The sequence below is a fragment of the Puma concolor genome, chromosome A3 (genome assembly GCF_028749965.1).
Source record: "Puma concolor isolate L17-30 chromosome A3, mPumCon1.1.hap2, whole genome shotgun sequence".
NCBI classification, from domain to species: Eukaryota; Metazoa; Chordata; class Mammalia; order Carnivora; family Felidae; genus Puma; species Puma concolor.
The window spans coordinates 98,436,915-98,450,675 of NC_141669.1; the positions used below are offsets into that span (position 1 = coordinate 98,436,915).

Consider the following 13,761-nt stretch of genomic DNA (forward strand, 5'->3'; position numbering starts at 1 on the left):
GCAGAGCCCACAGGCCCATGGAGCTGCTGAGGGGCCTCTGAGGGAAGAGGGCTGCTGGATGGACCCCACTGTGGTCATGCTGTTCCAGAAACACGTCTCTGCATTGCCGCTATGCAATGACATCCTGGGATATTTTGTGGGAAGGATGACACATGTGACTTAACAAACGCTTGAGGACCAATGATCTCGGGGTCCTCTCTATTTCTAAAAGTGTGAGTGTTCGGTCCCTTTATAAGTAATGACACAAAGTGTCCTTGAAACCGTATTCCCAGTTCTTCAGCTCTGGTGACTGTGGGTCAATCATGGATGAGTTTTTGGTAAAAATGAAGATGTGTGAGAATTCTCTGTCCTGCTTCCTCCTCAGCAGTCTTAAGAGGGGGGTATGGTGAGAGGCTGGTGATGAGATTAGTGGGTAGGGAGGGTAGAAAGATATCCAGAAGGACCAGTTCAAGGTCTTCCACCAACTCTGTCCCGGATTGAGCCCTGCCCAATCACTTCCACAGCAAACCCCTGCTCCTGAAGGGGGTACAGCTGCATCCCCAAACACTTTGATCGTCCTTCCCATCATTGTGGTCCTATTAGGACGATCAGTCAAGATGGTGGTCTTGTGACCCATGATGGCCATCACAGCCCTCTCCCAGAACTGGAGAGACACAGAGATGAATTCATTGGCAGCTGGGTCATCCTGAGGGCAGAGCCATTACCTCCTGCTGTTTAGGTTCCTGGGACTGTCCTGCTTTCTGTCTTTCTTGAGCCCCGGCTGCCTTCCCTTTGGTGTCTGTAAGTTATCCTGGCTCTGTCTGGTTCCTCAGCCCTTTCCCATTGCTGGACAGTCACCCAGGCTTTCTTTGCCCCACGCTTTCTCTCTCAGAGGGGCTTCGCTAGGCTCAGGTGATAATTCTGGGTAGTTCAGAGAGCCAGTCATCAGGGCCTCCAAGGGACCTGCCCACTTGCCCTGGGGAATTAACACGTTGATTGTATAAGGGCATATTCATTACTGTCCCTGGGACACAGGATTTGAGGGCCCATCGTTAAGTCAAGAGGACAGAGCTCATCAAAAGTCAGTGAACGATCAGATCAATTCATTAATCAAAAGAATGAGCCCAGAAACTGAACACCCATAGTTAGATTGCACATGAATTTAGTTCAGACCGTTCAGAGTTCAGAGCCCTGTACCTGGGAACATGCATTCTTGTCTTGTAATTTGGTTCATTTTTTTACTTCTGATTAGGAAAAAAAAGACTTCAGACCCTGTTTCGGTCTCCCAAAGGGTGCGATTTTCCCCTATGCTGTTGTGTCTGCCAGTGGGCAGCGGAGGACGGCTCCAGGGCCAAAGAGTGAGAGGAGCCTTGGGGAAAGCAGAGGAGTCTAGGGGCAGTGGGCAGGGGGCCAGCTCTAGGCTGGGGTCCTTCCCTCCTTCTGTCTGAGGGTTCCCTGCCTGCTTGCTCAGTGTTGGCCTCCCTGGTACCCATAGAGGGATTTCAGATTATTCCAAGGGAAGGATTTAGTAACTGGAAATTAGAGGAAAGACACTGGGGACATTCTCCCCCCCAGGCAGAAACCTGGAGGAGATACCGAGGAAGAATGAGATTCTCCTTTGTGCCTAAAATTAATCCTGTAGAGCTGCGTTGTCCAGCTGAGGAACCACCAGCCACGTATGCTCGGGAGTGATTGAAACACAGGGAGTTCAAATCACAATGTGTTGTAAGTGTAAAATATAAGTCACGTTTCAAAGACCTTGCCTGAAAAAAAAAAGGATGCAAAATATCTCATTAATAACTTTTAAATATTGATTACAGTGGTGCCTGGGTGGCTTAGTTGGTTAAGTGTCCGACTCGTGATTTTGGCTCAGGTCATGATCTCACAGTTCATGGGATCGAGCCCCACATTGGAGTCTGTGCTCACAGCGTGGAGTCTGCTTGGGATTCCCTCTCTCCCTCTGCCCCTCCTCTGCTCATGCATACATGCTTTCTCTCTCTCTCAAAATAAATAAACTTAAAAAAAAAAGTGTTTACATGATGAAAAGACAATATGTGGGGTATATTGGGTATAATAAAATATATTACTAAAATTACTTTCACCCATTTCTTTTTATTTTATTCCATGTAGCTGCCAGAAATTTTTAAAATTATGTCCGAGACTTGGACAGTGCTGTATTAGGATAGCTTATTTCATTTTTACTTGCATAAACCGTATGCAAACAGGAATGCTTTAAGATGCATTTCTGATGTTTACCAACTGACCCAGTTGATTTTGTAGAACTCTGAAGTTCTTTTAAGAGAAACTCAGAGTTATTTTTGGTAGATAAAATACCCTCAGAAGTTCGAGTTGGGTGGGGATTAACTGCTTCCCTACAATTTTCCTCAAGTTTCGGACCAAATTCACACAGGCACATATTTATTTTTTTTCCTTCTTCTTTTTTTAATGTTTATTTCATTTTTGAGAGAGAGAGAGTAAGCGTGAGCAGGAGAGGGGCAGAGAGAGGGAGACACAGAATCTGAAACAGGCTCCAGGCTTCGAACTGTCAGCACAGACCCAACGTGGGGCTTGAACTCACGAAGCCGCGAGATCATGACCTGAGCCGAAGTCAGAGGCTTAACCGACTGAGCCACCCAGGCGCCCCGGGCACGTATTTCTTAATTAAACATTTTCATACAGCCTGTTTTCTAGTCTCACGAAGTCCCAGCTCTCCCACGTGGCAGTTGCTGACACAGCACTTTGCGTGAAAAGCTCATTCAAAGCAGGTGATCCTTTGGAGTCAGAAGCCTGATATCTTTATTGTTAGCCTCCAACAATCAAAATCTTGCTACGCCAGTCATCTTTTATAGGAGTGATGAAGGAATCAAGTGCGTTTCTGAGGAGTGCAGGCCAAAGGCCTCCCTGGAATCTAAACCCTATTTGTGCAAAAGTGGGATTTGTCTCAAAATACCTGGGCCCTTGCACATGCTGACTGTTGTAACTCTGTTCACACGAGGGTGGACAGTGTCTTATATATGTTAGCCAACCACCTATCTGCCTTTGTTAATGAAAGTCAGTTGCTACCATTCATGCTTTTTAACAAGTCATTAATAAGTCAGTAAAAATTCCCTCGGCAAGGCCTCAGGTATTGGCAGTTGACATTGCAGGGGGGTCTCAGGAGAGTGACAGTCTTGAGGAACCCAAGCAATGCTCACCTATAATAGCGTGCTGGACCCAAGGGACACTCACCTGTAATATTACACTGGACTGCGGTAGCATTAAGGCAGTTCCAGCCATCCCAGCACTGTCCTATTAAGAGCACAGTAATCCGGGGCGCCTGGGTGGCTCAGTCGGTTGAGCCTCTGATTTTGGCTCAGGTCATGATATCACAGCTCGTGAGTTTGAGCCCTGCGTTGGGCTCTGTGCTGATAGCTCAGAGCCTGGAGCCTGCTTTGGATTCTGTGTCTCCTTCTCTCTCTGCCCCTAACCCACTCGCATTCTGTCTGTCTCTCTCAAAAATAAATAGACATTAAAAAAAAAAAAGAGTATAGTAATCCAACCTATTTGGTTCATCCAAACAAGATCAATGAGATAAAAGTCGGTGAACTATCACAATGTTTGATGAAGACACTCAGCCTTGTGTCATACATGTCACTTCCCACTTTAAAGGAATAAACAGCATTCACCACAGCAATCATTCTAAAAAATATGCATATTGTATTAAAGAAACATCGTGTCAGAGTAAGTGTCAGCAGTACTTGGGAGAAAACTATTAAAATGAAGGTTTCATCGTTAACGGAAAATTCTTTCTCAGTCTTAGAAACTCAACTTACTGATGCTGAGATATAGAACAGATATAGCTGTAACTTAAATTTTAAGGCTGCTGGTATGTAAATATATGCTAATTTTCTCCCTGATCTTTTAGGGAAAATCTTCGCAACCCTGACACTATTGACATTTTGGGCTGGAGAATTCTTTGTCGTGTGGGGCGTGTATTGTAAGATATTGCGCAGCACTCCTGGCCTCTACCTACTAGATGCCCGTAATCACACCCCACTGCCCAAGTGGTCACAATTGAAAATGTTTCCAGATATTACTAAATGTCCCTTTGGGGGTAAGAAACTGAATCTCTGTTGAGACCTGCCGTTCTTGACCAGAATCAATGGGCTCACCCAATGCCTTATTGGAAATGTGGAATCTTAGACACTCTTCCAGACCTACAGAACAGGAATCTGTGTTTTAATAAGACCCCAGGAGGTCCATGTGCTCATATGCCCAGCCGATTTCACACCCACGTATCCCTGCCTCCACGTGTGTCTCCCTTTCTCATTGCAGGAAGCTGATGAAGCCTTACTGCATAACCTGCGCCTTCAGATCGAAGCCCAGTTTCTGCAGGATGATATCAGTGCAGCAAAGGACAGGTACAAAAAGGTAACTGTGACCCTTCCGAAGCCCGTCCCTCAGATAACCTGGTTTGGGTTTGGCCAGACAAGTCCAGGGCACTCGTGGCTGAAACATGAGCCTGCTATCGTGGGTTACTTTTGTGTGGATTGCTCCTGAACCAAGGTGGCAATGGGTTGGTTGCTGGATGGCACTCAGGGAGCCAGACATATGTAGAGGAGGAGGCAGTAATGTGTGTGTTGAGGGGAGGGAACTGATGTCCGTTTCGTACGTTACAAAGTGATTGTACATAGATCCGTCTCAGTAAGCTAGGACCTGTCCGTTGTTTCGGCTCAAAAAACGCAGAAATACAGAAAATGCGATGTACCTATTTATTAGCCCTGCCTCTAAGCCAGTTAGTTGAGGGAACACACGGCATTCAGGAGCTTCCTCTCAGGAAGCATTCCTCTCTGCCTCCCGCCTCTGCTAGCTGCTCACAGGCCTGACTTTGGGGGGCTTTAGCGTACTGGAAAGATCAAATCCTGGAGCTGCGTAACCATGGGCGAGTGCCGTCCCCACTCTGTGCTGCTTCATCTTCAAAATGCGGATGCCAGACTCTCCTTCTGCACAGCTGTGTGGTTAACTGAGTGTAGCAGACCTGTGAGCCTGGCTGTGGTCCTGGGGGCTGACCTCTCCAGTGGGCTGTGGCCTCCCTCCACCTGCCAATATCTGCCGCTGGGCCTCCGGACGCTCGCCAGGCAGTGGAGGGTGGCTGTGCCTCATGGTAGGTGTTGGGGAACTAATGCCCCGGGAGCAGCTTCAGCCAGTGACGGATGCACATTGTTGGATTCTTACCCTAGCTCCCTCTTACCTGCTGTTCTGCGCGACTCCCAGGATCCCCGGCTGGCCTGAGCGCCAGGCGCCCATAGGGGTAACTTACCTGGTAACATTCTTATTGGCTGCCTTGCCTTTCCTGTCTCACTTCTCCCTCCAATAATGTTTCCTGGCATCTTCACCCAAATGAACTGTTTGCACTCAGACCCTTCTTTCGGGGCCTGTATCTCAGCCGACTCAGGGTGCTATAACAAAGTACCACCAACTGGTTGGCTTTATACACAACAGAGATTCATTTCTTACCATTCTAGAAGCCAGCACACTGAAAGCAAGGTGCCAGCCAGCATTCCCAGGTTCTGGTGAGGGCCCTCTTCTTCGCTTGCAGATGTCCCCCTATCACTGTGTGCCCACCTGGGCTTTTCCTGATGTCAGCTCTTTGAATTTTTTTTAATCTTTTTTTAATGTTTATTTATTTTTGAGAGAGAGAGAGAGAGAGAGAGAGAGAGAGAGAGAGAGCAGGGGAGGAGCAGAGAGAGAGGGAAACACAGAATCCAAAACAGGCTCCAGGCTCTGAACTGTCAGCACAGAGCCCCACACAGGGCTTGAACTCACAGACCGTGAGATCATGACCTAAGCCGAAGTCGGATGCTCAACTGACCGAGCCACCCAGGTGCCCCTGGCTCTTTGGTGTCACTTCTTATAAGGGCACTAATCCTGTCCTGGGGCCCCATCCTCATGACCACATCTAAATCTAGTTATTTCCCAAAGGCCCCACCTCCAAACCCCATCCCACTGGGGGTTGGGGCTTCAATATGTGACGTTTGGAGGGACACAACATTCCATGTCTTTCTGCTTCTGGGGAAACTGATGCAGTGTGGTAGTATAGGTGAGACACCTGGTACAGCCTGGAGCCTGGTGAGTGCTGAGTAGTGTTAGACCTGCCTCAGCACAATGGGAGGCCCCGTTACTCATACTGAAGGCCTCCCCCTCCCTATGGTGTTCCTCTGCTTTTCTACCAGGCCTGGCCTGTTTCCTCCCCCCACCACTTCGAGGCTGTTTAGAACAATGATAATAATAAGAGCTCACACTGTGAAGTTTTTGTGCATTATCTCATTGGTCCCAACAGCAGCCTCCTGAGATAGTGTCTTAGGGTGGGCTGTCTACGAGGAGAGCCCAAGTGGTGATTTTCGTGCGATTGCTGTATTAGTGGTGAGCTCTCAGGAGGAGAGGAGGGGGAACAGGGGCATGGGGGTAGGAGCTGAGCAAAGGTGTGGGATTAGCTGGAGTCTGGTCCAGCTTGATCCCACGGGGGGCTCTGCAACATGAATCACTCACTCCACAAGGTTGGTCCCACTTTGAGGCAAGAGGGTTGGCCTTTTGTCCTCCTGTGCCAGGGAGTCATTGGTCTGGGGTGGGGGTGAGGTGGGATTGGGGGGCATTGCTTTCTGGACAAGATGGCCATTGTCTGGAGGAGGGCAGTTCTCTGCACCGTGCCATCGGCCCTCGTGCACGGAGCTGGGCACAGGTGTTCTTTCTGCTGGGAAGGGGGATCAGGACCCCCCCTCCAGATTGTTAGTCCTCCTATATGGAAGAACCTGAATTTTGGGAGGTTTAAATTGCTTACCTGAGGCCACACACAGCTAGTAAGTGATTTAGTCCGGGACCATCCTTGGAAGCACTGCCCTGTTCTGGGGTCAGAAAGGGTCCTTTGTACCCTGCAGGGTCTCTCTGCCCCCACCTCTGCTTTCTCTTATAGTTTTGCCATCCTGGGCTCTAGGAAGACCAGCAGCAAAAACATCCATGTAATGGAGGGGAAATGGCGAGATCAACAAGCCTCTTTATTTGTCTTCTTGTTCTTGTGAAGATTAAAGGGAGTGTGAAGTGTCCACTGCACAGGTCGTGGTGTGTCCTGTCTGTGATGGTGAACATGTGAAAGCATTCATCCCTGGGGTCACCTGGTCCTGGAGGCAAGATCTCAAGGAGCCCAAGTTTTAATGAGAATGCTTTCCTTCCCCCAACAGAATCTTCTGGAAATTCAGACCTATGTTACCATCCTGCAGCAGATTGTCCAGACCACCCCTCAAGCATCTGCCATTACAAGTGGGATGAGGGAGGTAAGAATCAGAGCCCAGGCTGCAGGGAGAGCATACCTGGGGAGGGCGCCTACACCCCCAACGGCCTAGTTTAGCAGAGACTCAGGTAAGGCTTCAGGTCAGGTCCGACTGGGCGCTGAGCCGCGTTCGCTGGTCACGCTCTCGCTCTGCGTTCGCCTTTGAGGTTTACCCTTCCCTGCTTTCACTCAGACTGGGAACAATTTAGGCATCTGAGGACACAGACTGTGTCCCTGACCATTGTCTTAGGCATTTCCTCTTGAGAATTTCAGGCTGTTCTTCCTTGCGTAGTTGGTAAGAAACTGCCAGACTGTTTCCCAAGGCGGTTTGCATGGTTGCAGCCCATCAACGATGAGTGTGTGAGCGTTTCTGTTGTTTTGCGTCCTTGCCAGCACTGGGGATGTCAGGTTTTTATTCTGTTTGTGCTTTTTGCTCATCTAACAGGTGTGTTGTGTATCTCACTGTGGTTTTAACTGCGTCCCCCAGTGACTAATGACGTTGAGCCTCTTTTCGTGGGCTTATTTGCCATCCATGTATCTTTTTTGTGGTATCTGATCCAGTCTTTTGCCCATTTAAAAGAAGTGTTTTCTTTTCTTATTCTCCTTATCAATTTGACCGTAAATTTTGAATACAGAGAGACCCAGACAGTACGTGGCTGTATTTTCAAGGTTGGCCTCTGTTAATGATTATGTAAGTTTGTGGAATGAAAACTGTGGAAAAAAAATAGAGATTACAGAGGCTGATTTTTTTTAATGTGAATTTGGATGTAAAAACCTTTTTAAAATTTTTTTTAATTTATTTTATTTAAAAAAATTTAATATTTTCTTATTTTTGAGAGAGAGAGACAGAGCATGACCGGGGGAGGGGCAGAGAGAGAGGGAGACACAGAATCCCAAGCAGGCTCCAGGCTCTGAGCTGTCAGCACAGAGCCCGATGCGGGGCTCGAACCCACGAACCGTGAGATCATGACCTGGACTGAAGTTGCATGCTTAACTGACTGAGCCACCCAGCGCCCCACTTTTTAAAAAAAGTTTTTAAATATTTAGTTTTGAAAGAGCGAGAAAGAGGGAGAAAGAGAGAGAGAGAGTGGGGGAGGGAGACACAGAAAACGAAGCAGGCTCCAGGCCCTGACCTGTCAGCACAGAGCCTAACATGGGGCTCAAACTCATAAGCTGTGAGATCACGACCTGAGCCAGAGTCCGATGCTTAAAACCGACTGAGCCACCCAGGTGCCCCCTCATTTCTGATAGAATGTTCCACATTCCTTCACTGAGCTCTCTAGCTGCTGACGTCGTGTTTTCCTAATGTGGTTTAGTGGATTTTTTGATGCATAACACGAGACATGTAAAAATAAACTGACAATAATGCAGATTAAAACAAAAATGTCATGGTGCCCCTTCTCCAGAGGTTGTGGTAGGTTGTTACAAGGTTTGGGGGACTGGTCAACTGGTGAGATTCTGTTATTCTGCAAGGACGACTTAGGACAGTGGTGCTCATACCCACTGACATTTGGAATCACCTGGAAGTCTGTCCAGACCACACCCCAAGTCAATTAATCAGCTGCCTGGCAGGTGGAGCCCTGCCTCAGTCATTTAGAAACTCCCAGGGCAGCGTGTAGACAAGCTCCAAACTTGTGGGCCAGGGGAGCTGGCTGCTTGGGTCTTTTTGTTTTAATTTAATATTTCTTTATAACAAAGCCAAAGAAATCCCAAAGCTTCCTTTGGAAGACACTTTATTTTTTTAAAATGTTTATTTTTGAGAGAGAGGGAGGGCACAGGAGGGTGGGAGTGGTGGGAGGGTGGGTAACAGGGAAGGGGGAGGGGGAGGAGGAGGGACAGAGAGAGAGAGAGAGAGAGAGAGAGAGAGAGAGAATTCCAAGCAGGCCCTGAGCTATCAGCGTGAAGCCCGACACAGGGCTCGATCTCATCAACCAACATGAGGTCAGGACCTGAGCCGAAATCAAGAGTTGGATGCTTAATTGACTGAGCCACCCAGGTGCCCCAGAAGACACTTTAAAACTCTGGTGAATAATATCTGTGAGGTAGGAAAGTTGCTTGTTTTGGCCTCCATGGGGATATTCTTGTCCACATCACCCACCAGTGACCATTTTAGGTGACTGCTCTCCATAGTTGATATAACTGAGGCTTCTAGAAGGACCTAAAATAGCTTCTCTTGAAGCCTTAATTTTTTTTTTTTGTCAGAGGTTTCTTTCCAGATACCTTATTTATATTGTGCAAAGTCATGCCCCCCCGCCCCTCCCCGCGCCCTCCCCCAGTTCAAAGCTCTTTTACACCAAACACACTTTTTAAATCATGCATCTATATTCTTGTAACAAAATTCTTCCGAGTTGTAAGAATATAGAGACTGTCTGGACAGTCTGAGAGCATCAGTGATCGTCAGTGATCTTTGCCTCATCTGGAAGCTGGTCAGAAATGCAGAATCTCCAGCCCGAGTGCAGACCCCCCTGAGTAAGAATCTTCCTTTAGCGAGACCCCCCAAAGATTCACATTACAGATGGAGAAGCACAGATTTAGAAAGCACCACATTCTTTATTACTCTTAGCCTAAAAATTCTATATGTGAGATAGATGGTCCCTTTCAGGTTTGTCTGACTGACTCTTGTTACCTAAAAAATGTGTTAAGTCACCTTTGCAAAATGAGGCTATAATTAGTGTCGTTCCCTAGGACACCAGGTCAATGGTTAATGTGTCAGTAAAGCATAATGTCAGTGCCCTCTAGCTAGAGGCCACTGAGGACGCACCTATGGTCAAATAAAGCCGGGTGTATTATTCACTGCAGCAAAGGAGTGTGTCCCCTGGGAACTTGCAGGGTGTCTCAGAGGAGGAGGGATGTGTGAGAGGATCGAGGCCTGTGGTGGGTAATTCGAGGGGAGGGATCAGCTAAGCAAGGCTCTGCTCTGGGTTGGATGCCCTCAGGAGAGGGCTGGTCCTATGACTGAGTATCCTGATAATTTGTACCTAGGAGGGTATACTTGGTAATCAAGCAGCATCGCTTGTTACTGGGGGGGGGTGGGGGTGGGGGGGGTGGGGGGGGTGGGGGCGGGAAACGTTTGGTCATTTTTGTGGGTGCCTAGACACAGGACAGTCTTGTTTCTTTCTCATTCCGCCATGGTCCCAGTGTGACATCTTCAGATGTGGGGAGGGGGCATCCTCTATAAGTTTGTAAGTAGGGAGCACCATGGCCTGGCAGTTAGTGCCAGCTGCCAGCAGCCAGGCTGTCTTTCTTCCTCTTCAATGAATATCCAAGGGTCTATTGTGCGTGAGACACTCCCACTGTGGGTTGGAGGGAGCAGGGGTGTATGATGAGTGGGAGCTGGGCAGTGAGGAGGGACAGGGCCAGACAAGCAGGCAGGCCCCTGGCAGGGAGGTGGTGCAATGTATTTGCACCTTGTCTGCCTCTATCTCGAGGCCGCAGGCCTAGAATTTGCAAAGTGTGGCATAGATGCATATCTTCCACACACTGGTGCTCAGAGTCTGAGTCCCCCTCTGCCCCCGGCTACCCCTTCGTCTGCATCTTTGAGGCAGGGAGGTGGGGACTGAAACACAGAGAAACAAAGAGGACAGAGATAGAGAAGCTGACTGAGAGACATAGGTAAAGAGACACAGAGATGGACTGAGAGAAAGCATGACTCCATGCACCGAGAAACACAGGAGCACACCAGCCCTGGAGTAAGCACACAGCTGAGGAGGGCCGTCTGCAGTTAGGTCTCTGGTTTCCCCTTCTCCCTGGGCTCAGGGACAGACAACAGAGCTCTACGAGAGTCTGCATCCCCAGCTTCCCTTTTGCGGAGGAGGAAGCGCCTTGTCCGGAATCTTTTAGCCAGTGTATGGCACACGCAGTCTGAAATGTGGGTCTCGTAGCATTTATGGTTCAGACGCTGAAGACAAAGTGGAAAGGCATTAACTAAGGGCGGCCACTGGGGGCCTGTCTTAGTCAGCTCAGGCTGCTGTAACAAGCAGCACAGATGGAGCAGCTCACACAACAGACATTTGTTTCTCATGCTTCTGGAGGCGGAAAGTCCAAGATCAGGCTGCTGGCAGATTCAGTTCTTTTTTTCTTTTTTTAACTTTATTTGTATTTTGGGAGAGAGACAGAGAGAGCAGGGGAGGGGCAGGGAGAGAGAAACAGATCCCAAGCAGGCTCCACACAGTTAGCTCAGAGCCTGCCTCGGGGCTCGAACTCACGAACCATGAGATCACTACCTGAGCTAAAATCAAGAATCAGACATTTAACCAACTGAGCCACCCAGGTGCTCCCAGATTCAGTTCTTGATGAGGGCCTGCTTCCTGGTTTGTAGACAGCTGCCTTCTTGCTGTGTCCTCACATGGTCTTTCCTTGGTGCATCTTGGAAAGAGAGAGCACTCTGGTGTCTCTTCCTTTTCCTATAAGGACACTAATCCCACCATGAGGGCTCCATCCTCATGACCTCATCTAGATCTAATCACCTCCTCAAGGCTCTAATTCCTAACACCATTGCATTGGGGGTCAGGGACTGAGCAGATGAATTTGGGTGGGGTGGGAGGGATACCCTTTTCCCTCCGGATTTGCTCACACATCAAGTGCATGGGAGTGCTGAGTCTGGCTTTCTTTGTGCAGGAGAAGCTCCTGACAGAACGAGAAGCCGCTGTCCTGCAGAGCCAGCTGGAGGAGGGCCGGGAGGTAGTGTCCCTCCTGCAGGCACAGAGAGCCGAGCTGCAGGCCCAGGTAGGGTGTCACACTCTCATGTCCACTGCTCGCCATTAGGCATTCCCACCACACATGTCAATAGGGTTCTACAACACATTTTATTCAGGTGTCACGTGCATGCAGAAAAGTGTACAAGTATCCATCTGAGGGAATTCTCACGAGTGTCACATGCCTGTGTATCCAGTGCTCAGAGCCAGAAACAGGCCATCCTGAGTAGCGTGACCAGCTATCCTGCTTTAAGTGAGGATTTCCCAGGATGCAGGACTTTCAATGCCCGGACTGGCCAAGTCCTGGGCAAACGGGAACCATGGTTCATGCTATTCCCAGGCCCCTCAGGGGTTCCCCTTGTGCCCACTTTGAGTCACCACCACTCCCCACCAAGGGTAAGGCTGTCCTGACTCCTGCACTGCTGATCCGTTTTGCCTGCTTTAACCTTATCCTTAAAAATAAGAAGAGATGGACACATATCGGGATTTCTATCCTCCCAATCTATGCTTCCTGTTTCTCTTTTCATGACCTAAAATCTCCCCTTTGGAATTTGATTACAGGCGTGGGAAAGGGTGGTCATGTCAGTGTTTGCCTCCCCTCAGGATTCATTTGTATAAAGCTCCCATTTCTACCCCTCCCCCCCTTTTTTTTTTGGCAAAGCTTAATCTGAAAACTAAAGTCACCGGAAGAATGCTCTCCTGTTTCTGTGGCCTTCCTTCTTGGTTAGTGAGCTTCGTGGTTCACACCCCTGATTCCTTCCAGTTTGCTTTCTCTCATTACTATCCTGTTGTAATGGGAGACATTGGGTTAGAATACTAAACCTTCATATACTGTGCAACTACATTCCAAAATCAAAAAATAAATGGACATTTGGTTTGACAAGTACATATGAAGGGACAAGAGAAGAAAAAGTTTTGGACTATTTAGGAAACCTGGAACATTTATATGTTATATGTTACTCTGTCTCTATCCAATGTCTGCAAAATCAAAAAAAGTTAACGCCACACAGATCTGGTGCTTTTGTAGGTATTCAGTGCCCTCCAGATCTGCCCGGAGTTTTATGAGGGGACCATTGAGTTCCAGAATCTTCATTTCTGCCCCACCACACACTGTCACTATGCAGCAACTCTCAGGGGCCACTGAAAGCAAACCAGGGTCTGGTGATTATCTCCCGAGGTAAAAATCACAGCTCGAGAAATCAAGTACTGCCCTTAAAACTCATCCTTTCATGACAAACCATGGGTTGGGGACCAGATGCACCATTTTGGTGACTTGGTAATTTGTGGCTTCCTCTGAGGCCCTGGAAGAATGGAGTGAGAGTGAGTGAATGTGTGTGTGTGTGTGCACATACATGTATGTGTATGTGTTTATGTGTGTAGATATACATGTGTGTATGCATATATGTGTGTGCATGTTGTGTACTATATATGTCTATATTCATATATGTGTACATATGTACGACTTTGTATGAACGTACGTGTGCACGTGTTTATGTATATACGTGTGTATGTAGGCGTGCACGTGTGTGAATGAGAGACTGGAGAAGTGGATGCAAGCCCACTGGTCCTAGAGACTGGTGTTTTCCAAACCACTGTTTACAATGTATTATTGGGTTGTAAAATGACTTCAGCAGAATTGAGTGGCATTAATAAAGAAGAAATTGACAACACTAGACTAAGATAGAATAAGAAATAACAGAGTACATGGCATGTAACAGTGGGATTTGCTTTGTGAAACCCGTGTTTTAAATATATATGTTTGCATATTTAAATATATATATTTGC

At 47.9% G+C, this 13,761-nt stretch overlaps 1 protein-coding gene across 6 annotated transcripts in view; it reads left to right on the plus strand.

Moving 5' to 3' along the window:
* Positions 1–13,761, plus strand: part of BFSP1 (beaded filament structural protein 1) — a 70,938-nt gene that overhangs the window by 43,525 nt on the left and 13,652 nt on the right. For all 6 annotated transcript variants that reach the window (XM_086701635.1, XM_086701631.1, XM_086701637.1 and 3 more), the window contains 3 exons: positions 4,294–4,389; positions 7,194–7,286; positions 11,900–12,007. In XM_086701635.1, coding sequence (XP_086557761.1) covers positions 4,294–4,389; positions 7,194–7,286; positions 11,900–12,007 — 297 coding nt within the window. The remainder of the gene's footprint in view (positions 1–4,293; positions 4,390–7,193; positions 7,287–11,899; positions 12,008–13,761) is intronic.